This window comes from Ricinus communis, chromosome 5 (assembly GCF_019578655.1).
Source record: "Ricinus communis isolate WT05 ecotype wild-type chromosome 5, ASM1957865v1, whole genome shotgun sequence".
NCBI classification, from domain to species: Eukaryota; Viridiplantae; Streptophyta; class Magnoliopsida; order Malpighiales; family Euphorbiaceae; genus Ricinus; species Ricinus communis.
This window is the reverse complement of record NC_063260.1, coordinates 28,737,897-28,762,089: the sequence shown is the minus strand read 5'-3', so window position 1 is coordinate 28,762,089 and position 24,193 is coordinate 28,737,897. Positions and strand designations below refer to the sequence as shown.

Sequence of the window (24,193 nt, the reverse complement as noted above, 5' to 3'; positions counted from 1 at the left end):
AGGTGAGGTTTTCATGGTGACGTCTGCGCCAATCTCTTGCAAGTGAGTTTGATTCATCTGTTATACGTATCGTATATAGGAATGTTTTTTCACTAATAAGATGGCACTCGTAACTCTTTAATGTTTACTTGGTTCGACAAACATATAATCGCACCACATCATATTTACTCTCTACCAAATAATATTTTAAAATATATTTTTTTTTTGTCGAAAAGCAATATTTATTTTTTGTCTCTAAAAGATATTTATATATTTATTTTAAATTTCATCTAAAATTATAAATTCACTTTTTTATTAAAAAAATCACTAGTTTAAATAAATTTTATTAATTAATATAAATATTAAGTTTTTCGAAAAAAATTAATCAAAGGAGCGCAAGAGGGAGAGGGTGGAATAGTCCGGTAAGGAACGGAAAAGAAAAAGGAAAGCGGAGTAGATTTAGATAGTGGGTTTTGGCTTTATTTATTTTCTTTATTTTGGTATTCAAGGGGGGTTTGGGGTTTCGGAGAGGTACGAGGATATGTTAAGTGGAAGAAAAGAAGTTGTCAAGTCAGAAGGGTATTTAGGATATTTAATTGCTATTTTGACATTTGACTAGGGAAATAAGGTTTTATTTTGTCTTTTTTTTTTTTTTTTATCAATTTAACTCTTACTCTTTTTTTATTAATATATATTTAATTTAGCTTTTTCATTTTTTTGGAGCGAATCAATTGGATTTATATTTTAATAAAAATGTGAAGAAGGAATTAAATTAAATTTAAATAAAAAATTTATGAACTTAAACTCCAACAAATTAAATAGACAAGTTAGACTTTATTTTAAATTTAGATAAAAAAATAAAAATAAAAAATATAAATTCTTACTTACTATATGTTCATTAAAATCGTCAAAATTAATTCGTCCGCTATAGTATATAATATAGTAAAATATAGAAATAGCCCTTAGAAAAGCTGCTTAATCGTAGACCTTAAAACAAGTTTATTTCTCTTCCCAGCGAACAGGAAAAACAAGTTCAGTACACTAAAAGAAATTGTCTAGTTGTTTGAAAGGCCCATTTCTCTGGTTTTCCTTATTCCCTCTCGAAAGCTCGCAAAGCAAACCCTGCCTGAGTATTCCTTCCGCTTGATCAAAAGCATGAATTAACCTCTCTTTTATAGTTCTCTGTTCTTGCTTTGGTTCTTTAACTTTTTCAAGTTAAGATAGGAACTGGGTCGGTGACTGTTGTGGGGAAAAGAGCGCTTGGGTGGAGTCAACTAAAGAATGGCTATTTCGGCCACTGCCCAACTGAACGTTAATGGGTCGCCCTCATGGGGATCCAGAAGCGTCGATTGTTTCGAAAAATTGGAGCAGATTGGGGAGGGCACTTATGGGTATGTTGCTCTACGCCTTTGTTTTCCTCTTACGTTTCGAACTTTACTGTCCTTTTATCTTTATATGATTTTACTTCAATTATGTTTCACTGAATATATTATGCAAGTTTCTTTTATACATTTTAAACTCTTCAGTTGTGTTCTTGTGTTTTGCACATAAGCCCCAAGTGCCTCGTGTGTGGTAATATGCGCCTTTAACAACTATAGTTGCACAACATTCTAAAACTTCTCTTTCTTTCGTTGCATTTATTAATTTCTTCCCCATGCACTTGAAGAATGAAATTGGGTTCTAATATTTGTCCATTTTGAATTGATAGACTTTGTCTAAATATCGCACTTCCCTTATTTTGTTTAATATCGAGCATTGGAGGGCGAAGACTACTCATCTTTGCTTTCAAACAAAATCTCTGAAATTTATTGTCGTGAAACCGTACATTGTAAAATGCCATTTGTAATTATTGAACAATATTCTTCCTTGAGCTTGTTATATTCCAGTTTATGTTATAGAAATCTTACATTTTGTTTATTGGATCAGTTGCCATTTTCAATTACTTCAGCACAAACTTGATTGGCTTGTTTCTTGCAGTCAAGTTTATATGGCCAGGGAGATAAAGACTGGTGAAATAGTTGCTTTGAAGAAAATCAGAATGGACAATGAGAGAGAGGGGGTACTTCTGTGCACTTTCTAGTTATATTTTACTTATATTGACAGTCATGTTTGGAAGTCCTTCATGTCTTCTGGCTCCACTTTTGTAGTTTGATTTTCTCTATATACTATGTTGCAGTTCAATAAGTTAGACATGGATATATTAGAAGGATGTAATATGTTTCATCTTTGTAATAAGGTCTGTATTTTCTGCAGTTTCCCATAACAGCAATCCGTGAAATCAAAATTCTAAAGAAGCTACATCATGAAAATGTAATTAAGTTGAAAGAGATTGTGACATCTCCTGGTAACACTGTGAACCTCCATTTTCATTGTGTATGAGTGGCATTCCACTTGTGGTGCACTCTTTGTTCACACCATCAGTGTAGGTGTTTCCTTCTGATATCTAAATCTCTTGGTATTGTTTTTTTAGGATCTGAGAAGGATGAGCAGGAGAGGCCAGGCAAGTCTTTTTGCATTTGCTCCTTTTTGATTGATTATAATTTTCAAAATATGTGCTAGTGTTTGTGTATGCGCATGCATGGAAACGCACCTGCACATGAAATGCACATTTTTCTACATTTTTGATAAAATGTTGTTTATCTTTTATTGTTATTGCTATGTTGGAAATGGTTGTCTTGTTTGAGGGCTGTTGATTTCTGACAACTGCACATGGGATTATAGATGGTAACAAGTACAAAGGTGGAATATACATGGTCTTTGAATATATGGACCATGATTTGACAGGCCTTGCTGATCGGCCTGGGATGAGATTTTCAGTTCCTCAAATTAAGGTACTATAGAAAGATGAATTTTGTGATGCTTGACATTCACGTTTCTTTTTAGTTTAGTGTTTATCAACGACTCTTTTGCTTTTTTTCCTTGAAGTGCTATATGAGGCAGCTTTTAACTGGGCTTCATTATTGTCATGTGAACCAAGTACTTCATCGTGATATCAAAGGTTATTAAAAATATTACTATTGAATCTTCTTCTTTTCTGCTTCCTAAGGCAGTAGCTGAGCTGTGTTTTGCTGCAGGCTCTAATCTTCTTATAGACAACGAGGGCAATCTAAAACTTGCAGATTTTGGGCTTGCACGATCATTTTCAAATGAGCACAATGCAAATCTTACAAATCGTGTTATCACTTTGTGGTACAGGTAATTTTTATGCCCTGATTGGGGAGTTTGTATTTGAGTAGTTGAACTTCCTTTCTCTTAAAGTGAATAATCTATTTCCTTTTTGCCTAACAAGTATTAAGGGTAAGAAACATGAGAAAAGTAAGCATGAAAGATCCCTTTATTTTATATGAAATTTTGACTAGACCCCCAGAGTTGCTGCTTGGGACAACAAAATATGGTCCAGCTGTTGATATGTGGTCAGTTGGCTGTATTTTTGCTGAACTTCTGCATGGCAAACCAATCTTTCCCGGAAAAGATGAGGTAAGTATATTAGTTGGTTGATTTTTTCTTTTGTATTGCATATTTTGTGAATGGACTGTCATTGTCCTTTTTTTTTTTGTCGAGGAACTATTATTATTGAATTTTCATTTTTAAGAAGACTGGTTAAGGGAACGTGAACATGAAAGAACTAGAGATGGAAAAGGAAAAGCACGTTTGAGAAGAAATTATATTCGTCTAGATAAATATGACAGGAATAGAATTATAAACGTTGGTCCTTATACAGTGTTGACCAGAAGGAGGTATGACAATTTTGGATACAAAAAAATTACATGGCCTAAGCACAAAACAAAAGTACTGAGATATTTAAATGGGACATGACCTAGACTTCCCTAAATCAAGAGCTGTTCTCTTTAACCTATTTTAGAGATGAATAATGGTTGACTTGTTTGAAACTAATGAACCTATTGAATTAACCTATTTAGGTTTTACTTGATCATTTGACACACACCAACTCAACTGCCACCTGTTACTACTCTACAATAGCTTGAAGAATCAAATTAGTAATAGCCATTTGTAAATGTAATTTATATTAAGTTGATGGAGAATCCTCAATGCAATGGTACAATGTAAAGTGTCACTGGACCAATTTTTATTTGTTTATTAATCGAGTTATATAAGTTATAATTCATTGTTGGTGGTAGTGCAAAGGTTCATCAATGGTGGTTGTAGGGTTGTGAAGGTGGTGATGATGGTAAAAGTTCTTCATATTTTTCTCCTGTAGCCCATTAACTTAGTACCCACAAGCTTAACATTTTTGCCCTTTTTTCACTTGAAGGGTTAGGTTAAATGTTAACCCGTTTAACAATCCATCCTCCCAGCTAAATGTGCTAAAATGCTAATAACAGTCGTTACAAATATTCAGAAGGTAAAAGAAGGATTCCTCTATAGACAATATAGTAAAGATGGATGAAATGTTATTGTCTAAGGAACAAGCTGTAGGACATTTAAGATATTTATTGCAATGGTTGTACTACGAGGTGATTTGACCAAAATTGCCTTGTATTTTAGATAAATAGATTTGGTGTATCCCTCCTGTATATAGATATGCATGATCACCTAAAACTCACCTTTGAATGAAATTTGTAGCTCGTTTGTTCTTTCAAGACCTCCTAATAGACAACTAGATCAGGTGTGCCCTCACCTTTGACTCTGTTTCTCAGATGAAGATTTGACTAACAGGCGTGTTTGTGTTAATATTTGATGATTGCTTTCCTGCATGCAATACAGTCTGTTACTGATGATACTTTTTAGAGCATGAGGATCCAGGACAAATTCTTTTATTTGGATTTGACTACCAAACCATATAGGCAGAGTCCTATGGACAAATCACATGCAGTGATACATTTCCAAGATCCTTTCTATTATATTTCCATTTTCCTATGACCAAAAAAAATACAGTAATGGTAAATACGTATTTGCAATTCGCATTAGTATTTTTCTATATCACTAGTTTAGACAAATAATGCAATTACAATACTCTTTTCGTGACTTTTGTAGCCAGAACAATTAAATAAGATTTTCGAGTTGTGTGGAGCACCAGATGAGGTTAACTGGCCAGGTGTTTCCAAGATTCCCTGGTATAACAATTTTAAACCAAATAGACCTATGAAGAGACGTCTTAAAGAGGTGTTCAGACAGTAAGTTAGTAACATACGCTCATTTATGCTATACATTTTTATCTGTCAGAAGTTTGCTTTTGAGTGAGGTAATTGACTTCAATGACCTTCACCTCACAGTTTGCTACCTTTTCTTTTCACTTTTTTTTTTTTTCCTTTTTTGGTGAATAGTTTTGATCGTCATGCTTTGGAGTTGTTGGAGAAAATGTTAACTCTTGATCCAGCTCAGGTATCCATTATCTATTATACCTTCATTTTTCTTTTATCCATGATGTCTTCATTTTGTTTATCGACGTAGCTTCAAGCATAATTTCATGTAAGTTTCTATCACCAATGTGGCGTCTGAACCAATATTCTGAAAGTTGGACCGATGAGCGAGCCGGTCAAAGTTCATTCATCTGTTCAACCAGTTGGAGCCGTCGGTTTGGTCGGTCTAATAAAAATTGATTTTACTTTATTGATTATACTATAAAACTGTAAACATAATAGACTAATAGTAACTTTATCAAATTTTAATAGTCCAAATTAAGACGAGTAACTACAACAAAATATCATCATAATTTCGTGCTTAATTTAAACAAGAAGCACTAAATATTCTGGAGAAAAATCAGCAACTCCAACAAGTAATAACTATACTGTAAAACACCAGTAGTTAATTAAAATTAAAATTATCAATATTAGGACATGTTTGTTATGGTTCTGTTTTTAGAAAATGAAACTGTCTATGGATGTTATGCTGTTTATTTCATAAAACCTATTTATTTATCATTTGCAGACTTTTTCTTTCTTTGTTGTGTAAAAGAATAATTACATTTTTTCTAAACAAAGCCCTACTTACTAACAACAAATAAAGGCTACCTACGGTTGCATAGCACAACTATTATGGGCACACTTGAAGGAATGTTGAGATAAGAATGATACATCAATTGAAATGAACCTCCCAGTCATTATTTAGAAAGAAAAATACTTAAAAGGAATCTTCCATAGTTGAAGGGTGCAGAAAGAAAGCTGAAGTTGACATGCCTCTTTTAACTGAAGGAATTTCATTCCACCTGTTGAAGTTTAGAACAAAGATTTCCTACTCTATGGGTGAAAGCACAGTGCTCATTTGCTTGTTTCAATTGTTGCAAGGGTGGTATCTTTAACTTTAAAGTGAATACATATGTGATTAGAAAACCCTGCAGTGTCAAGGCCAGAGCTACAGATTGAGATATAGGTTTAGAATACCTGCAGTTTAAATGTTGATTTATGATCATTTTCAACAACTTCCGAGGGCGAAAGGAAACCCGAAATAGAAAAAAAGGGCTAGAAGAGAAAGAAGGGACAGCGAAACAGTATCTCTAGCATCTTTATCTGGATGTTAATCAGCGGAGTCTACATGCAAAACTGAATATCCAGTTTGTATTGCTTCACTATGTTCAACTCTTTTGCCTGTGTTTTTATTTTTTTCGGTTATAAACACAGAGAATATCTGCCAAGGATGCACTTGATGCCGAGTATTTCTGGACAGACCCGTTGCCCTGTGAACCCAAGAGGTTTGATTTGCTGCTTCTTTGGCTCTGGCAGTGTCTTTGAAACCAAATGTTATTTGGTTCATTTTACTTGATCAGTCTTTGTTTCTCATTTCAGTTTACCCAAATATGAGTCATCACATGAATTTCAAACAAAGAAAAAGCGCCAACAACAAAGGCAGCATGAAGAAAATGCAAAACGTCAGAAGCTTCAATACCCACAGCCGCATGGCCGCCTTCCACCTATTCAGCAATCTGCGCAGGTGCATTTGCAAATGAGGTCAGGGCCTAATCAACCGGTGCATAATTCTCAGCCCCCAGTTGCCGCAGGGCCTAACCACTATTATGCGAAACCTCGAGGGCCTGCTGGCGGCCCAGGCAGATATCCTGCAAGTGGAACGAGTGGAGGATACAACCATCCAAATCGGGGAGGTCAAGGTGGAGGTTTTGGGAGCGGGCCATATCCTCCTCCACAAGGGCGGGCGCAGCATTACAGTTCAAGTGGCATGCCTGGTGCTCCCCGTGGTGGAGGGAGCAGTGGGTATGGAGTTGGTGCTCCAAACTACCCTCAAGGTGTTCCATATGGCAGTAATGGTGCTGGTCGTGGCTCAAACATGATGGCTGGAAACCGCAACCAGCAGTATGGTTGGCAACAATAGTGTGATTTGATGACAAAAAATGTACTTTAAGAAGGGGTTTAAATGACCTTGGTTTGCCTCCACAAGCTGCACTGAGATATGTAGACTGGATAAATTTTCTGATATAAAGCTTCCTTAATCGTGAGACAGCTGTGTACATTAATGAGTAATGTGCCATTGCAAATTACGCGCCGCGGCCATACCATTTATTATATTATTCATGCGTTTATATATTTAGGCAGGGGGTTAATGGAAGCTAACATATGATGAAGGGTTAAACCATGGCACCACATATGGCTTTTCGTTTCTTTTCATGGAATGCTATTATTTTAAATCAGAGTTAAAGCTAAGAGAAAAGAAAGAAAGATACTCACACAAGCATACGTGCCTTAATATTTACTAAAATTTGATAAATTAGAAGCCAAAATTATCGGCCCAAATTTTACTTATTCTGCTAAAATTCCATGTCAAGAACTACACTAATCTAGCCGTCAGTGTTAGCAATCATGTTGTCTAATTATCATATATTCAAGTATGAAATGTATAGCAAACGAGATTTAGCAACTAGAATGCACCAAACAGTAAACCATCGAAGGATACGTGCAATTGTCAAACCTTACCACCAGGTAATCATGTTCAGGATACAGAGCAGCGGCAGAATGGCAATTAAAATTCTGCAAATCAGGAGAAAAAAAAAGAAGGAATTGCCAACAGAATAGTCCCCATCAATAGACAACATGAACAAGAATTCTAAAGAATGGAAGATGACGACTATACTGAACAATTCTAAAATCAAAACGAAACAAGTTAAACATAGTACTAAAAAATAAAATAAAAAGATAATATACAGGGTAAGAGGAAAAATGTGCTAAAACAAAATCATGCAATGCAAATTGTGTCCTAAAAAGACTCAAAATCTGAAAGTTGAAGAAGCCATTACTGGGTGCCATTAAAAAGACCCACAAGGAAGTGGCAACATAAACTTCCAAACAGAGAGCTATGGTTAATCTGCAGGTTGAAGCTAAAAGGTTAGCCAATCTTGATTCTAACTCAGATACAAACAAGGAAAGTTCTCGCTCTAGACACTGCATTATCATAATAAATTCACAAGATATATTATGACCTTGCTATGTAACACAAGATACAATATATATAAAATAGAAAACAGAGGAGGGGCCTTGTTTCATTTGTCCTTCTGAAGTTTCTCCACATATGCCTGCAGCCCAAGAAAAAAAAAACATAAATTATTGAAATCATAAAAGCACAGAATCTACGGAAGAGAAGAGCATAATATTCAACATCATCTACTTAAAAGTAGATTTCACGGATGAAAATATAACAAACATTGGAAACTGCATGAAGAAAAGAATCCCTTCTTCAACTAAATTAACACTCCTTGAGAAACTAAATGTAATCTGACTAAGTGGCAGCCTACCTGTACAAGTTTGGTCAGCTTTGGCTTTGAAAATGAAAGATATTGTTGAATTTTTTCTTGCGTTTGAGGAATACTAGCTCCCTGCATTGTGCCAGTAACTTTGTCTACAACTTTCTTCACAATGTTTTTGTATGCATCTTTGCTCATTTGACCTTCCTTCCATGCGGGTTTCAAAAGATCCTTAACAAACTCTACAAGTGCAAATTTAAATGCACGGATCCCCTTAACATCTTTGCCTTTTTTGCCCTCATCAATCTTGCCATCTCCATCAACGTTCTCCAGAAGATCATTTTCTTGTACAGCCTTGTCCTCTACTTTTCCGCTTTCCTCAGTCACCACCCTATTGTTTTCCTTGGTTTCTTTGGAGACTGCACCTGGTTCCAGCTGATTTAAATGGTAACCTTTGTTGTTAGGTTCTTCCAAACTGCAGAACTTATTGTAGTCACCAGTCTTTGGTGCACCAGCAAGAGATGAAGGCGGTACGCTTTTGGATGACATTTCCAGTTTTCCATTTATAAAGTTTTTCTGTCCAATGACGTCAGGCGAAAGACCTGAGGGATCATTAACATTGAGATCATGCTTCTCAGGCTCAATGCCATCAGATAAAGGATCACACTGCTTCTGCTTCCCTACAGTCTCATTTAATTGTATGGTCACAGCAGAATTTGCTTTAACAGGCCCCTCAGAGTTGGCAAATGATGGTGTTTCTGTACTATTATGGGCATGAGAAGTATGAGCAGCGTAAAGTTGTGGAAGCTGCTGTCCATTTGCAAGTAACTGAGCTAGAGAGGCTGAGATGCTTGTAAGCTGAGTGAGTTGCTCACTGCTTACCATGTTCTGAGTAATTGGGACTCCAGGATTCACTTGGGATACATTTGCTTCCCCAACATCTGGCCTGTTCAATGTATTTCCCTCCTGAAATAATGTCTGACTTTGAGGATTTATAAAACCTCTTCCTCCTGAAGTCAGGATTGTTACTTGACCTTGTCCACCCATGTTTATCCCCGGAAGAGGTACAGCACTTGAATTCAGGCTGTTCTGATTGAAGCTAGGAGCTGAAACCATATTTGAAAAAATACCACCATGAGAACTGGCAGCTTTCCCAGTCAGATTCTTGTCATCATGGGGCAGAGCACTAGTACTGACATCCCTTGAACTGTACTCCGGTGGTTTGGTAGATGCTTCATTTATTATTGATGGCATAACAGCAGTGGCATTATGCACTTGACCTGAAGCTTCTTGAGTTATAATGGGATCACAACTGGTCAAAGAAACACACTCTTGTTTATCAATATGATTGGAAGGTTGGACCTTGTAATTCCATTCAGGAGACATATCCATGTCACCAAGCCAATTCTCACCAGCTCTTTGTTCAGAACCAAGTATCTTATCACCAGCATTTTCTGTCTTCCACAAAAGGGTCTCCTTTTTGTCACTCTCGGGCATTTTATGATCAATTAATGATTCACGAAGTGTCTTATCTTCCTCCAAACAATGACCCCATCTATCATCAACAGACCGTGCCGTGGCCCTATGATCAAGTTCACCGACTGTTCCATTTTTATCCTCATTCAACTTCACAGCATCCGTAGTACTTGTACTGCTCCATTTTGGACCATTCCACACTTTTTCTATATCATCAGCATTTTGATCATGTGAAAACCTGCCATCGCGAGACCTTTCAGGACTCAACAGAGCTTGACCCTGATGAGAAAACCTGCAATATTTCCCATTCCTACAATTACCTGCAGCAAAAAATTTGCAGGGAACATCAGCCGGTCGGCGAATTTCACGGTCACCATGTCTCTCTGGAGATGCATCTCTATGCCTTCTGTCACTGTTTCTTTCTCTAGTTACCTCATTAGAAGACCCCTTACCAGCCGCATGGGTTGCACCATGATGGGCAAACCTGCAAGATGCACCCCTCCTACAGTTACCCTTAAGAAAGTCACTACAACTATCAGTAGATCTTCCACTCCCAGTGGGGTACTCTCTAGAATCATGGGGGATGGGGTACTGTGAAGTTGCAGTTTTCCTGTGTCTTTCCCAATCATCCTCATAAGTCTGAGTACCTTGGTGAAGAAATTGACAGTGATTACCTCTCCTGCATCTCCCAGCAGCAAAATCTTTACATATTTGAGAAGATACAGCTGATCTGCTTCTGCTTCTGTCATACAGTCCAGGTTCTCGCCCAAAGCCACGGTCCGGGCTTCTACTCCTGCTCCGGCTTTGGCTCCGGCTTCTGCTTCTGAAGCAAGCCAAAAAAAGGAGAATCAGATAACACCAGGAAATTGTATTGGATCCACCAAAGACAGGCTGAGAGCAATATTTATTGCAAGCAACATAAATTCAGAAAGAGCAGTAGTGGCAGCATAGTGCCAATAAATCCTCTGTACCTCGTGACTAGTAAGAATTATTAGAATGTTGAATAATAGCCAGAATAAGGTATACAAGTATAAGATAGGACCAACACAAGCCAAGCTGACAAAAACTTCAGAATTTTTTAGCAGTTGAATGTGGATGCCTTACTCGGCCAATAAATCATCAGTATATATGAGTTAATAGAGTTATATATGACTATGGGAAAAAAAGTGACAACAAGAATGCTAGCATTTATATTTTTAAAAAAACAAATTATAATATGGAACCTTCTAGATCTTTTCCATTCATTTCTAGGTGAGTTGCGACGGCTTTGATGTCTCCATTCATCGAGACCAGGAGACATTCTTGTCCCATAATTTTCTTCTCCCTCCCATGCGGGCATTGCTTTTAAACTTCTGTTATGGTCTTCATCAATGCTATCATCCCTGCGAGACCCTCTTCTTCCAGATAAAGGCTCCAGAACAGACCACTTGGGCCGATTGCCACCAGCTGTTTCAGGAGAAAGCCAGCCGCGTTGTGATTCTTTGTCATGAAAAGATAAACCTGCTTTCCCAGACCATCCTTTCTCATGTGTGCTGTCAAACAAGATACGAGATTCTTCCTTCAAATCCCACTTAGAACTGCGTCTTCGGCCACTTCCACTCATTTTGCCATAAGCAAGATCACTCTTTCTCATTCAAAAGGTGTACTGCATACAGAAAAAGAACTAGATTAAAAATTTCAAGCACAGAAAACTTCAGTTTATTTCTTTTCTAAACTCTAGAAACATAAAACCTATGTTTAATTGTTTAATTTCTTATCTTTCTAAAGCTGTCATGACAAGTAGGGTCCAATTTCTAAGTTTCTGACAGGCTAGAAATGGTACCATATTATAAAAGAGTTAAACAGCACAAATATAAACATCCAATTCATAACCTATAGATAATCTAGAAGCAATGCAAAAATGATCTTCTCTTCCTCGTTAAACAAATTATCAACTAGAATTAATCAAAAGCAGAAGAGGATGTCGATTCATATGCATAAAAAAAAAAAAATCCAATGCTTACAAACTCCATAATCCAAAAGTCAATTGTTAAGTCAAATTCGACTTAACAATTCAGTTTAATTCATAATTTCAATTAATCTCAACTTTATATGGCACAAAAATCCAGTGTCTAAATTTCTCAGTTTGCTGAAGTTTAGGTCAGGTAGGGGCCTGCATGTGTGGCCAACTTTTACTTGTGTAATGGAAAAGACCGATTATGTTGCAACTTGCATTATGTATATACATGGTTAATACAACTAGTGTTTGGTCCATTTATTTTATCAAATCTATATTACTAAATAGTGTACATCTCAAATCCTTGTAGCACAAATATATTTTAAAAAATTAAAATGCACATCTTTAATAAATTTTGCTTATAAGTAGAATTCAATCAGTCACCAATTTGGCAGCTTATGCTCGAACTTTGCACTAACAAATTGGTTGTTCTCAGCATCTTGCAAAGTGATGATGGATCACACAAAATTATACTTGAAACACATATAATCATTTAGTAATGTAGACACTAGGTTCTCACAACCAAAATACTCTAATTCAACCAGAAATCAAACTTTCCAGTAGAGATTACATCCTTATATAGGAAAAGAATTTAAATTACAAATCTGACATTCCAAAAGAAATGCTATCTACTTAAGTCTCCTACTACTAAAAAGCTTGAAAGGAGATGAACTATCATGAATGAATCCTTTCCTATATGAGGGTGAACCATGACTGTAGCCCAGGCTAATTTCAAAGCGGAGAACATAATGCATTATTCCCCCCTTAAAAGAGTTCAACATTGAACACTGAAATGCAAACTTTGAAGGGACCAAGATCAACAAAGGATTTAGTAGAGATCACATGCTTTTGTCCATCATCTTCAACAAACCCAAAGTAATACGTGAACTTAACAATTTCCTCATCCTCACTGTCAACTTGTCAATTTCCAATGATACTACAATGACGTTCTACTTATCAGAGCATTGCCCAAGTATATACATTCTTTTGATATTTGTAACACGCAAAAGGAAAGCTCTTAGACTTGTCATATTGGGAAGGTTTGGTTGCACAATATTTTCATTGAATCTTTCAGACATGTTTCCTGCCTCTAATTCACTTGCACAACCTCCTGATCCATGGAACTCATCCTTTATCTTTCAACTCAATCCTTATGCCATAACTAACTTTAGCAAGATTTCTTGTGATGCGTTGTATATCCTCATGCAATTTACACCCAAAACCTAGCTTATGAAACTCCATCATAGAAGTAACATTCTTGTCACCCTGGGAAAGAGCACACAACTTAGTACAACTCGCTTTTGTAGTCAATGGGAGTACTTTTTTCTATCATTAAATGTCTTAACAAAGAATAATTAGTAATAGACAACTGGCGATAAAGTGACCAACGTATTCTCTTTCATTCTACCCCCCAAAAAACACTCAAAAGATCTCTCTACTAGATTAAGCCAACTGCAAAAAAAACTTCTCTCACCCTTCCCAATAATTCAGGCAAATCAATCGCTATCCTATAATCAAGCAAGCATAGGATGCCAAAGTGAAGCATAAGCTAGCAGAACACATGGACCATGAATGCAGTCCATAGAAATTTTGTAGCAAGGAAACATCTCCAACTCATATTTAACATACTCATGACCCTCCTAGAAACTCTTCTTTTTACAGAAATAAGGTAAGACATCTAATCTCCATTTTATTTTGTGCTCATTATTAAAGTCGACTATTAATGATATATAAAAATTATGGATCTAATGTCCTTACTTTTAATGTGTTTGTTCTCACCAGTCATTAATAGTCAAAATCATAACTTCAATCAAATCCTTGAATAGCAATTCCCTTAGTACATTTTCATTACAATCGACCATGACTTTATGTTCAAATTGCTAATAAACAATCCAAGATCAGGGTTTCCAAAATCTTCATTTTCACCAAATTACAAACATAAATAAATTGTCTTGAAATATGTTTTCTCAACCTCGCTTGTGTTGTTTCTTCTTTTCAGGTTTTCCTCTTTCCTTTTCATAATTACATAATGAAATGGCAATAGAAAACAATTTCTTGAGAGCATTTAAGGAGAATTATCAGAGCTATAAACCTGAGACAGCAGGTCTAATGACCTCTGGGGGCATGGACATTGAAATGGAGAATATCAATGACAAGAGACCTTACAGATGTCCAATCAGCTCATAAAAGGGGCACTATGCATAATAAGAAGAACATCATTCAAAAAACAGGATTCCTAAGCTAGCAAAAACTATTTAGGCAACTCTTAGCTGAGATAAATGTACTTATCTGCAACTAACTTCTACCCATTCACAAATCAAAAATGTTGATTGACCTTTTAAGTAAAGAAAATAAGGTTCAACTTGCCATCCAGTAATTTAAGTAGACTTTGATTTACCAAAATCAATGGAGACTAATAATACAAGTAAAACTCTGAAGACTGTAATGAAACCAACCTAAAGGAAGTAAACAAGTGACTCTTCAACTTGTAGAATCTTGCTGACTTAAGCATGCAGTTTTCAATTTTCTCAAGACTAATCCAACAACATTCTCTAATAATGTCGCTCATCAAGAACTATCTTTTGTTTACATAACATTCTCTCATTTTTATGTAGGACAACAAGGTCAATCAGCACCTATAATTACCACGATAAAAAAAAAAAAAAAGAAGTCAAAACCACAAAATGGACAAAGCCCTGATGCCAAAACCCAGAGTTCCTTGGAAACATTCTTCTCTTTAGCAGTTAGAAGAGGTTCAGCGTCAAACACTAGAAGCACTTTGTGGCTGCAGGGTCCTGCCTCTTGAGTTATAATTACCAGTTAAAGAACTTTATGCATATCTATATGCCTGAACCTATTATTAAACAACCATGTTTAAGTTTCTTTTGTTTCTTACTGCCAACAGAATCTAAACTTGTTCTTTTTCCTTTATTCCTACAAAAACTGATTTACATCTATATTCTAAATACAAGCAACAATCTATACTACCACTTTCAGTTTCAATCACTCATTCAGTCATTAGAAAAAGCTATGCATGCCTACAAGTAACATCTTTACCCAGTCCAAGCACATTAATTAACAGTAGATCACTTGAATCTACAAACAGACAACCTAGTTTACAATTTCCCTTTTCTCATATAAACAGACACCAAAGAGTTGATTTTTATTTTTTTTTCCTTCCTTTTCCAGGAAAAAAAAAAAAGAAAAAAAAGGAAAAAACTGATTTCCATTTATCTTGGTGTAAGAAACCATGTATCACTTTCAGATTTAAACAACCTTTTGTTCCGTTTAAACTTTGCAGTAACCTTCAGAAAATACCATTTCTTTACTTTGTTAAGGAAATGGCAGTACAGTCTTTTGTGCAAGCTGTACTAAACTCATATATTAAATTTCTAGTTGTTAACAAGTACTGTTTAACCCAAGATCACATAACAGCTATATCAACAAAAACTGAGATTCTTCTATTGGGTACTTAAGAAAAAAATAGAAGGACTTGTATTAGCCAAAGACATTGTTTTCACTTGTAGTTCTCCATAGAAAAAATAGAAAAAAAAATACATGAAAAACGGGAGAGAGAAAAATGTCTAACCCTAAAAAACAAACAACACTTTAAGGTTAAAAATGTCTATGAAACTAACCGTTGTTCTTTCTCCAAGTTACTTGTATGGGACTATTTGCTGCAATCACATAGATTCTTACGAATAACCCTCAAAGTTTGATCTCTGTTAGGTCCATCTGGCAATTTGAGCATCAATCTGCAGAAAACTGTAGTTCAAGAAGCTTATAAATGTTCATAGGGCATTGTTCTTTTGACGAAATTTTAAAATAGATAAAAACAAATCAAAGAATAAAAGATGATATAATACCTCCAGAGAAGCTTTTTGCAGGAAGAATACTCCAGAGACGCCTTTGAAGGTCTAGATCCTGTAGCAAGCAAGTCACTTCGATTTTCCTCTGCAAGAAGACGAAAAGCATTATACTACTGAAAAGTTATATTTACAGTAACGTTTTACAGCAAATCATACAAAAGATGACATCTTCACCCATATCAAAAAATAAAAAGTTACACCAGGAATAGTCTTTACATAAGCATATGACCCAGAAGCATAAAAAAGAAATTAACAATAGAACAAACCAAAAAGAGAAAGAAATATTTATTCTTTAAACTGGAACTAAAACAACCTCTCAGTTCAGCACTGTCATTATATAGGTCTTTAAGGCAATTTTAGAAACAAAATCATAATCACAAAAAGAAGTATTCTATTGTATTGTATTGTACTGTATTGTACTAACTTTATAAATAGAGATTCCTTACATCACAGACATGCCAATTGAATTTGAAACTTAGATAGAGAGAACGCAGAAAACCTAGAAAAGAAAAAAAAATTAAGCTCCTTAATCAGACTTCAAAGTCCCCAAATTGAAAGGGAAAAAACAAAAAGCAACCCAAATCTCACCTGAGTTCGCCTTCAATTTAGAGTCTTGGATTTATGAAAAAGCAAATGGTGACATCTTGGAGGAGTAAAGTCATAGAAACCCTAACAATGAAATTGATAGTAAAATTGAAGCGATCCGACAAATCCAGCAAAATTGCCAAACAGAGGAAAACAAAGTTGGATGGGTAGCGAGTGAGGGTTCTGTTCCAGTGTTCGTAATTTGCAGTGTGTGTGCGAGGGAGAGAGAAAGAGGAGTAGTGAGACTGAGAGCGGGAGATAATAGAAGAGAATAACTAATGCATCTCTGTATCTAGGGCAAAAAAATAATACTAAAATAACCAAAATATATAAAATCAAGTTGTCAGGTATCTGTGTTTAGTTTATTCATAAAAATGAGATTACGTTAAAAAGTGAAATATTAGAAAAGAAATTCACGTTCAAAAAAAAAATAATCAATTTAAAACTTTAAAATAATTTTTGTATCGACAAAATTATTATATACATCCTTATTACAATAATTACTCACCATTTTTATTTTTCTTCGACCGACCTTTAGTTACAAATAATATTTTCATGTGACTCGCATAATACGGGTGGAAATTTTTAAAATGAATAAATTATATATATGTATGCTATTTTTTTAATTATTTAGCTTGTTTTATTGAGGGGATATTGCCTACGACATAAAGTGAGTTTAAAATTTAAATTATTGTAGTATTTCTATGACATTTTTTTTTAACTTATGATTGGACCATATAAATTATTTTCTTAATTTCAGAACTTATATAGAAATACAGATGAATGCAATTAATTGTAATATCTTGAAAATCTAATCACCAAATTTTGAAGGAATTCACTGTATAATACTATTTTAAGTTATTAATTACAAATCTTAAAAATTTTAAAAAAGTGGGTCGTACATCACTACTAATAGATATTTTACAATAGTAAACTGTGGTTGAAATGAATTTACAATAAAGTGCATAATTACAATAACGAAAAGAGTAAAATATAATTTCCAACGGGAACAAGAACTGAACATTCCCAATGAGTAATACCAATACCAACACCAAACAAAGACCTGTTAGGAGAGATACCGAAGATGCAATATCAGAGCCGTGGACTTCAACACCGTAATATTTCTCCAGGTCCAAACTTCACATCAAGATGAGCATGAAAAGAACATAACTAAAGTTTGAAAAAAAAACAGGAATTAATTTGAGTCCTCGTATAAGCAGAAAGAAAACCATGAGTAAACAAGTACAAAAGGTATTTACTGTTTTTCCAGTGGCCAAACAGTTACAAAATCTATGATTTTAAGGGCTAAACGTTTATCTAGGTGTTTTACCTAGCGCAGGGTGCAACAAATGTACATTGGTAAACAAGATCAAAGCTTTTTAGTTTCTGATGTTAGTAGCCCCATTTGTTCCGTAAGCTGATCCATGCGCTGCGTATTATTCCACCCATTGTCCATTGGCCTCACGTCATTTTCCTTTGTTTGAACATCCACGGAGCTCGACTCAATATCCTCTGGCACTGGACTTTGCACAAGTTCATCCCAGAAGCTTGAATTTTCCAGCAATATATCAATATCGGTATCGGGATTGCCAATTCCTAGTGAAGTCAGATCCATAAATTCATCATCGCCACTCTCAGGTTGCATATAATCTTCATCAACTATACTTTCTGGTGCCATATCTGGTATTTGAGAGAGTGGAGGCATGACTACATCTGACTGAGGAATAGAAATGGACGGTGCCTCTTCTGACCCAACCAGTGCACTTATATCTGGAAATTGAGAAGCTGTTAACTTCTTAGAACCATCTATGCACAGGGAGGATTTCATTTCTGAGATGGAAGTTGTTGGGCCATGCGCTGTTTGCCCTGAAGCTGCCGGTAAATAAGTCGACTGGCCAGAAGTTGGTGGCACTTCTTGAAGAGTTACTCCTGATATACGATTTGAAGAGCCCCCACTCTCCATTCTGCTGGATGTTGGTGAATCGCTGCCAATCAGGAAACCTTCGAGACCATTGTTATAAGAGGTTGCCTCAGCATTGCTTTTCATGATTTGCCTCAGTATCGCTTTTGCTGCCTCATTCACGAGAGGTTGATACTTCACAATCTGACCATCAGGCGAAGTAGAACTCTCATTCTCAGGAATACCATCTTGCTTGAGCCTTCGTTTTTTATTAGCTTCTGTTATGCGCCTATTGCTTTCATTTTGTTGCTGTACAAACTGAGCGAAGAAACCAGGGCTCTGCATAGCTTTAGCTAGGAATGACATCATCTGTTGCTGCCGCTGCTCCATGCCTTGAAGCCGCTGCACCATGGTTTGCAATTGACTATCAGTAGTCTGCTGTTGCTGCCTCAGCCTAACAAGTTCTTGCATAAGCACATTCTTGTCCCTCTTTAGCCTCTCAACTTCTTCCTCCAGCCCAAATTTCCCAACCTCAACACACGCACCCACAGATGAACTCTGTCCGTGTGGTTGTTGTGCCTGTTGATGACCATGTCCATGGGCAGGTTTCCGCCGGCTTATACTCTTAAGAAGGTGTTTTTGACCCCTCAAGAATCCTTCATTGGCAAATTCCCAGCGGTCTGGATCAACCTTCCGGAAACCCTGTTTCACAATAGAGAGCAAAGAAAAATGAATGAAGTAAAAAGCAGAACTTAACTGTAATAAAATCAATCAGCAGCTGCTTCAACAAATAGTTCTGCTTCTGCTCTTTCAACCAGGTAATTTAGCGATGCCTGATCCACAGTAAATTACTTGCTTTCCCGGATTGGATATTTAAAAACACAGGGAGAAAAAAATTCTCTGTTGCGACTACTCAAGCCATGGAAACAGTTCCACAAAAACCAACTTGATAGGCCCTAATAAATGGAGAATAGAGAAGGTTTTTCTTACTGTTCTTTAAGGTAGCAAACTATGAGGTAATAAAATAACTAATTTAAGATTGTGCTTTTGGAGTTTCACACAATTTTATTGAGATTTAGAGAGAGAGAGGGAGAGAGATATCTTCTTTCATTTTCAACTCCAACCTCTTCTGCTTCCAATCTACTTTGTCTTCTGTTCCAGTTCCTTTTCTATTTTTTCTCCTTCCACCCACCCCTACCGCACAGACAAAAAATAAAAAGAGCAAGGAAATTAATAATCAGGCATATAATGTAGGCACAGCTTGAAAAGCCAGACATATATTCGCTCTTCAGATCAAGTGTCATCGATCTGTTACCAATACCATGGAATCTAATTGCGATCCTCTGCAAATACTCCCCTGCAAACACCTATTCACATGTAGAAGACTTAAACGCCTGATATGATCAGACCTTTTCTCCCAACCAGAGAAGGCCGTCCAGTAGTAAAGGCTTCTGCTTCAGTATACTTTTCTTTTTCTTTTCTTTTATATTTTTTCCCAATTGTGCACTTGCCGTTACATCATAACATATAATGAAAATGGAGCGAATATAAGAGCAGTAATAAAAACCATAATCACATACTCTAAATTGTAGATGAATAGTATATCTAGGTTCCATACGGCACACAGCACCTAGAATTCAGAAAAGATTTCTCCACTATCCATGGAGCTTAAACTGAGCAACATCAATCAACTGTATCTATTGATTTGTTAATTCGAATCACAGTACAATTCATGATAGCTGCCATTCCAAAATCACAATTGACATTTTGAAACTTTTACTACCTCTGCAATTCAAAGTGAACAGATACACAAAAATAATAAGGTCACCACAATTTTGCTACACCTTCATATATGTATACTCTTGATAGAAAATAAAGAGGAAATGATTCCTCTCTCACGAGAACAAAGCTCTAACAAACAAGTAGAAAGGCTAAAAACTCCTTAAAAGCTTACATGGGACTATATCCTCATACAGTGCATTCAGCCCACACGGATTAATCCCAATTAACCCACAAGTAGCTTATGAACACTACGCCACTACATCATACATGACTAAAGGCTGGTCTATTCATCACTACATCATATAAAATGGAGATGCATGTGACACATCAGCATTCAAAATTCTAATTCAGGAAAAAAAAAAATCTAACTGCACTTGAGGGAAGGAAAATTTGAATATGCCATAGCCTTGAGCCTTTCTATTTAAGTTCTAACTTCATAATATCATAAGAACATGAAACATGTACATGTTACATCAAAGTATGTTACAGGCTTCTGCCACAGCCATATTTCTTATCAATCATTCCTTAAGAAAGAAAATGTATACACAAAATAAAATGAATATGTCTAATATAGACAGATCCCCTTTCATGAAACATACTTCTAATAATGCATCGAGCAAGAACTCAAAATGTCAAACAAGAAATAGACACACAAAGCTTCCCTCTTACGGTACTAAATCATGCAAATATTCTTAGCAGTTAGTGTTAGATAGCAATTGCTTAAATTATCAATTTAAAATTTGCTATATATGGCTTAGATCAAACAATTACCATTACCCTTTTATAGGTGAAATAAAAATTAGATTAATTTGGTGAAAGATTCCTATGAGATCCATATATTCCTAATTCATGCCAGGTAGAACTTGTATCAATTCTTAATGCAAGAGTTCTAAATTGGAACTTAAGTCACCACAAACAGAGAGTAAAGCACATCTTAGAATCAAAGTTGACATAAGATTCAAAGATATAAATATAAGCACATCCAGTCTTTGAACATATCATTTCCTAAAAAACTTCATGGAGCAGAACTAACATTACTAGACCACCAAATTCTTTTTGGTTCCAGCTATGTTTCTTCCACATGCACTACAGAGTGAATATTGCACCTATACTCTCTACTACACAACAGTTGATAAGCTTACTTCGCATTCATTTAGTCTGGTTTATAAAACATATAGAATTCAAAAACCGAGATCATTATTAACCTTGTAACCAGATCATGATCAACCAGAGATATGCTTTCTTTTCCATTTTTTTCCAATTTCTGCTCCATTTGGTTGCTGAGAAAAGGCAGGAAGAAGACAAATTATAACTCTAAACTTGTAAAATCTATTGTTTCAGGGGAAAATAAAACAATCAAATGTCAGTTAAGTTATCTGACCTGAATGAAGCAAGCTTCAAGTTCCTAAAATTTCAAAGCATGCATAAACAAAACCAAAATAATCTCTCCTCTTGTGCACCAGTTTCTAATGAACAAGCTTCAAAATTCTTATAACATACTAATAATTTCCACTAGTGTAATGCAATCTAACCCAATCCTTAACTGGCACCCAGAAACACTAAAATCACTATATTTCAAAATGACTCCTCAAATTTGATTTAAGTAAACAATTTTATCTCCCATACTTGGAGAAATCAAGAATTAAGAGGTAAAAAGTTACTTCTCTTCCTTGCCCCAAATATATCAACCAAAAGGGAGTTGTTGACAGTTAAATCGATCCCAATTCAAACACAAAACTATGTTATTAAAGTTCACAACTAGAACCCACTATCATGCAAAAAACAGTATCATCAGACAAATCAACCATATTTACCAATATTCCCAAAGAAAAGAAATGTAGAAGCAAAACCTCCAGTTTATTCCAGTTGAAAACTAAATATTCTATTGTCAAGAAACATAAACCAAGTTGAGTGGCTGATCTCTAGATTTCTGCCTATAATTCAAAATCCCATCTCCTCTTCCTCTCCCCAAATTTGCCAATAATCAAAACTCTTTAATGATCTAACTATTACTCATGGTGCAAACCATTTACAGATTAAACAAATATCATATATCGCATAAGACTATGAACAACTATACAAAAACTCTTACTCTACTTATAATAAGCAAACAAAAGTCTTACTATTGCATAACAGACAAAGACACCCAAGATTAAAAGTCCCAAGAAAATCAACTATATTCACCAGTCCATACAGTAAAATTACAATGATATGAAAAGCAAAGTAGGGAAAAACACCTCCCATAAAGTAAAAGAAGAAAAACTCGGCTCAAATTCAAACAACTAAATTTCATCCAGATCTCAATGAACATGCGAACTCTTACTTGACCCACCAATCATCAATCAACTAAAGAAAAGCAATTTGTTACTACAATAAAAAATCTAACCCACAAACCAAATTGTTCTCTACATTGAGCCCATTTTAACTCTACTTTCTAAGACAAGCATAACCACAAACAAAAACCCTAATTACTAATCTACCAATGCAAATCAACTGCAAATAAAGCAAGCATTTAAAGAATAAAAGCATACATAGGTGTTGAGCTGCCTGACGAAGCTGGAGAAGTTGTTGTGCTTGAAATACTTGGGTAAGAGGTCACGAGCGAATTCCGGCGGGTTCCACACAACAAAGCTATTGTTTGTCGGACTCCAAGACACTACAGCATCCGTTGCTGGGTCATCAACCATGTCGTACGTTTTGCTTAAGAACGGGGGCGGTGCATTCGACGCTGTTGATATCGGAACCGGCGAAACAGCAGGTAATTGTTGTCCTCCTCCACCTCCACTGCTAGTTGAAGCATCTCCACCTCCATCAGTGATTGCACTATCCATTTTTTTAATCTATTTGCTATCACTACTACTATTAACAATTACCTAATTAAATATAATAAATAAATAAAAGTTTAGGGTTTTGGTGAGGATATAAACCCTAGATGGAAGACACAGAAAAAGTGATATTTCAGAAAGAGAGAGAAAAAGAGGGTAGTTGTACGGTCACGGGGAGAGAAGGGAATATGAGGAAAGAAATGGGGTTTTACTGAGGCGGACGCGACGGAAGGAAACGGGCACGAGGCGGTTGTCCACCCATATTTAACTTTCCTTTTTTGGTAGGGTTAATTACTATTGCCCCCTGAGATTTGCATATTTACAACTTCAACCTCGTGATTTCAAAATTGAATTGTTACTTTTTGTGGCCAAGGGTGTACATACTATTTTGGGATCTGATGTGAAAATGCGAGGTTGAAGTTGTAAATGGTGCAAACCTCAGGGGCAGTAGTAATTAGCCTTTTTTTGGTAGAAAGTGCCTGAAATTACTTAACTGCCTCGCCATTCTTTGTCTCTAGTCCCCATATTTATTTTTTTATTTGTCGCTTTTTGGTATTTTACGTAAACATTATTTCTCTTTTAAGCCAATGGACCGTTAAAAGGTCAATTCGGCCCATGAACTCTGGTCTGCACGAAAATTTACCCCAAATCAACTTTTGTGCAAATCATACCAAAAATGTGATGAAAAAGAAAATGTTAAGTCTGTCCAAAATTTAAGAAAGTATGTTATACAAAACGTTCTAAGCAAGTGAGATACATTAGAGCTGTTCTTTGATTGAAATTTATTAAGTTTTTAAATGAATTTTTATGTATGTGCTTAATGATAATTATAAAATTTATTTCAAATAAATTAATTTGACTCATTAATGTAAAATTAATTTGTAACTCTATTTAATTTATTTTTATATAATTCAGTCATGATATATTTTATATATTTGATTATCTAGAATTTTAAATAACTTTTATTTCAACTAAAATTATAAATAAATTATATAAAGAATTATAAAATATATTTCAATTAAACACAATATTAAAATTAACTAGAACATTATTTTAATTTTTCCTTCTCCTTTTCTTTTACTATATTCTTAATATATTTTCAAAACAAGTTTAATAATCAACTATTATCTTTTC

At 35.4% G+C, this 24,193-nt stretch overlaps 3 protein-coding genes across 9 annotated transcripts; 1 reads left to right on the top strand and 2 right to left on the bottom strand.

The window, feature by feature from the left end:
• Window positions 1–960: 960 nt before the first annotated feature.
• Window positions 961–7,387, top strand: LOC8289067 (cyclin-dependent kinase C-2). 2 transcript variants are annotated; one of them, XM_048374612.1, is made up of 12 exons: window positions 961–1,370; window positions 1,906–2,038; window positions 2,233–2,323; window positions 2,450–2,479; window positions 2,701–2,810; window positions 2,905–2,977; window positions 3,054–3,174; window positions 3,339–3,456; window positions 4,975–5,114; window positions 5,265–5,322; window positions 6,558–6,628; window positions 6,723–7,387. In XM_048374612.1, the coding sequence occupies exons 1-12, from the start codon at window positions 1,261–1,263 to the stop codon at window positions 7,261–7,263; spliced, it is 1,596 nt and encodes a 531-aa protein (XP_048230569.1). In that variant the 5' UTR covers window positions 961–1,260; the 3' UTR covers window positions 7,264–7,387. The 2 variants fall into 2 exon arrangements, with proteins under 2 accessions (XP_048230569.1, XP_015579943.1); XM_015724457.3 differs by having other exon boundaries at window positions 965–1,370; window positions 1,957–2,038.
• Window positions 7,388–8,047: 660 nt separating this feature from the next.
• LOC8289068 (zinc finger CCCH domain-containing protein 38) lies at window positions 8,048–16,882 on the bottom strand. 6 transcript variants are annotated; one of them, XM_048374608.1, is made up of 7 exons: window positions 16,556–16,882; window positions 16,392–16,466; window positions 15,965–16,052; window positions 15,737–15,863; window positions 11,326–11,747; window positions 8,678–10,925; window positions 8,048–8,458 (listed from the first exon to the last, which is right to left on the bottom strand). In XM_048374608.1, exons 5-7 carry the CDS (start codon window positions 11,733–11,735, stop codon window positions 8,426–8,428), a joined length of 2,691 nt encoding a protein of 896 aa, XP_048230565.1. In that variant the 5' UTR covers window positions 11,736–11,747; window positions 15,737–15,863; window positions 15,965–16,052; window positions 16,392–16,466; window positions 16,556–16,882; the 3' UTR covers window positions 8,048–8,425. The 6 variants fall into 6 exon arrangements, with proteins under 6 accessions (XP_048230565.1, XP_048230567.1, XP_015579941.2 ...); XM_048374610.1 differs by having other exon boundaries at window positions 15,737–15,853; XM_015724455.3 differs by having other exon boundaries at window positions 16,414–16,466.
• Window positions 16,883–17,743: 861 nt separating this feature from the next.
• On the bottom strand, window positions 17,744–23,300 carry LOC8289069 (heat shock factor protein HSF8). The gene is made up of 2 exons (XM_002527604.4): window positions 22,766–23,300; window positions 17,744–19,154 (listed from the first exon to the last, which is right to left on the bottom strand). The coding sequence occupies exons 1-2, from the start codon at window positions 23,063–23,065 to the stop codon at window positions 17,922–17,924; spliced, it is 1,533 nt and encodes a 510-aa protein (XP_002527650.2). The 5' UTR covers window positions 23,066–23,300; the 3' UTR covers window positions 17,744–17,921.
• Window positions 23,301–24,193: the final 893 nt, after the last annotated feature.

Excerpts from the sequence above, each read along its gene's own strand:
- LOC8289067 (XM_048374612.1), top strand. The coding sequence starts at position 1,261 with ATGGCTATTTCGGCCACTGCCCAACTGAACGTTAATGGGTCGCCCTCA. Across the intron at positions 3,457-4,974 it reads TCTTTCCCGGAAAAGATGAG|CCAGAACAATTAAATAAGAT; the intron begins GTAAGTATATTA and ends TGACTTTTGTAG. Across the intron at positions 5,115-5,264 it reads CTTAAAGAGGTGTTCAGACA|TTTTGATCGTCATGCTTTGG; the intron begins GTAAGTTAGTAA and ends TTTGGTGAATAG.
- LOC8289068 (XM_048374608.1), bottom strand. The coding sequence starts at position 11,735 with ATGAGAAAGAGTGATCTTGCTTATGGCAAAATGAGTGGAAGTGGCCGA. Across the intron at positions 10,926-11,325 it reads GAATGGAAAAGATCTAGAAG|AAGCAGAAGCCGGAGCCAAA; the intron begins GTTCCATATTAT and ends GGCTTGCTTCAG. Across the intron at positions 8,459-8,677 it reads AGCTGACCAAACTTGTACAG|GCATATGTGGAGAAACTTCA; the intron begins GTAGGCTGCCAC and ends CTTGGGCTGCAG.
- LOC8289069 (XM_002527604.4), bottom strand. The coding sequence starts at position 23,065 with ATGGATAGTGCAATCACTGATGGAGGTGGAGATGCTTCAACTAGCAGT. Across the intron at positions 19,155-22,765 it reads TCAGGCAGCTCAACACCTAT|GGTTTCCGGAAGGTTGATCC; the intron begins GTATGCTTTTAT and ends ATTGTGAAACAG.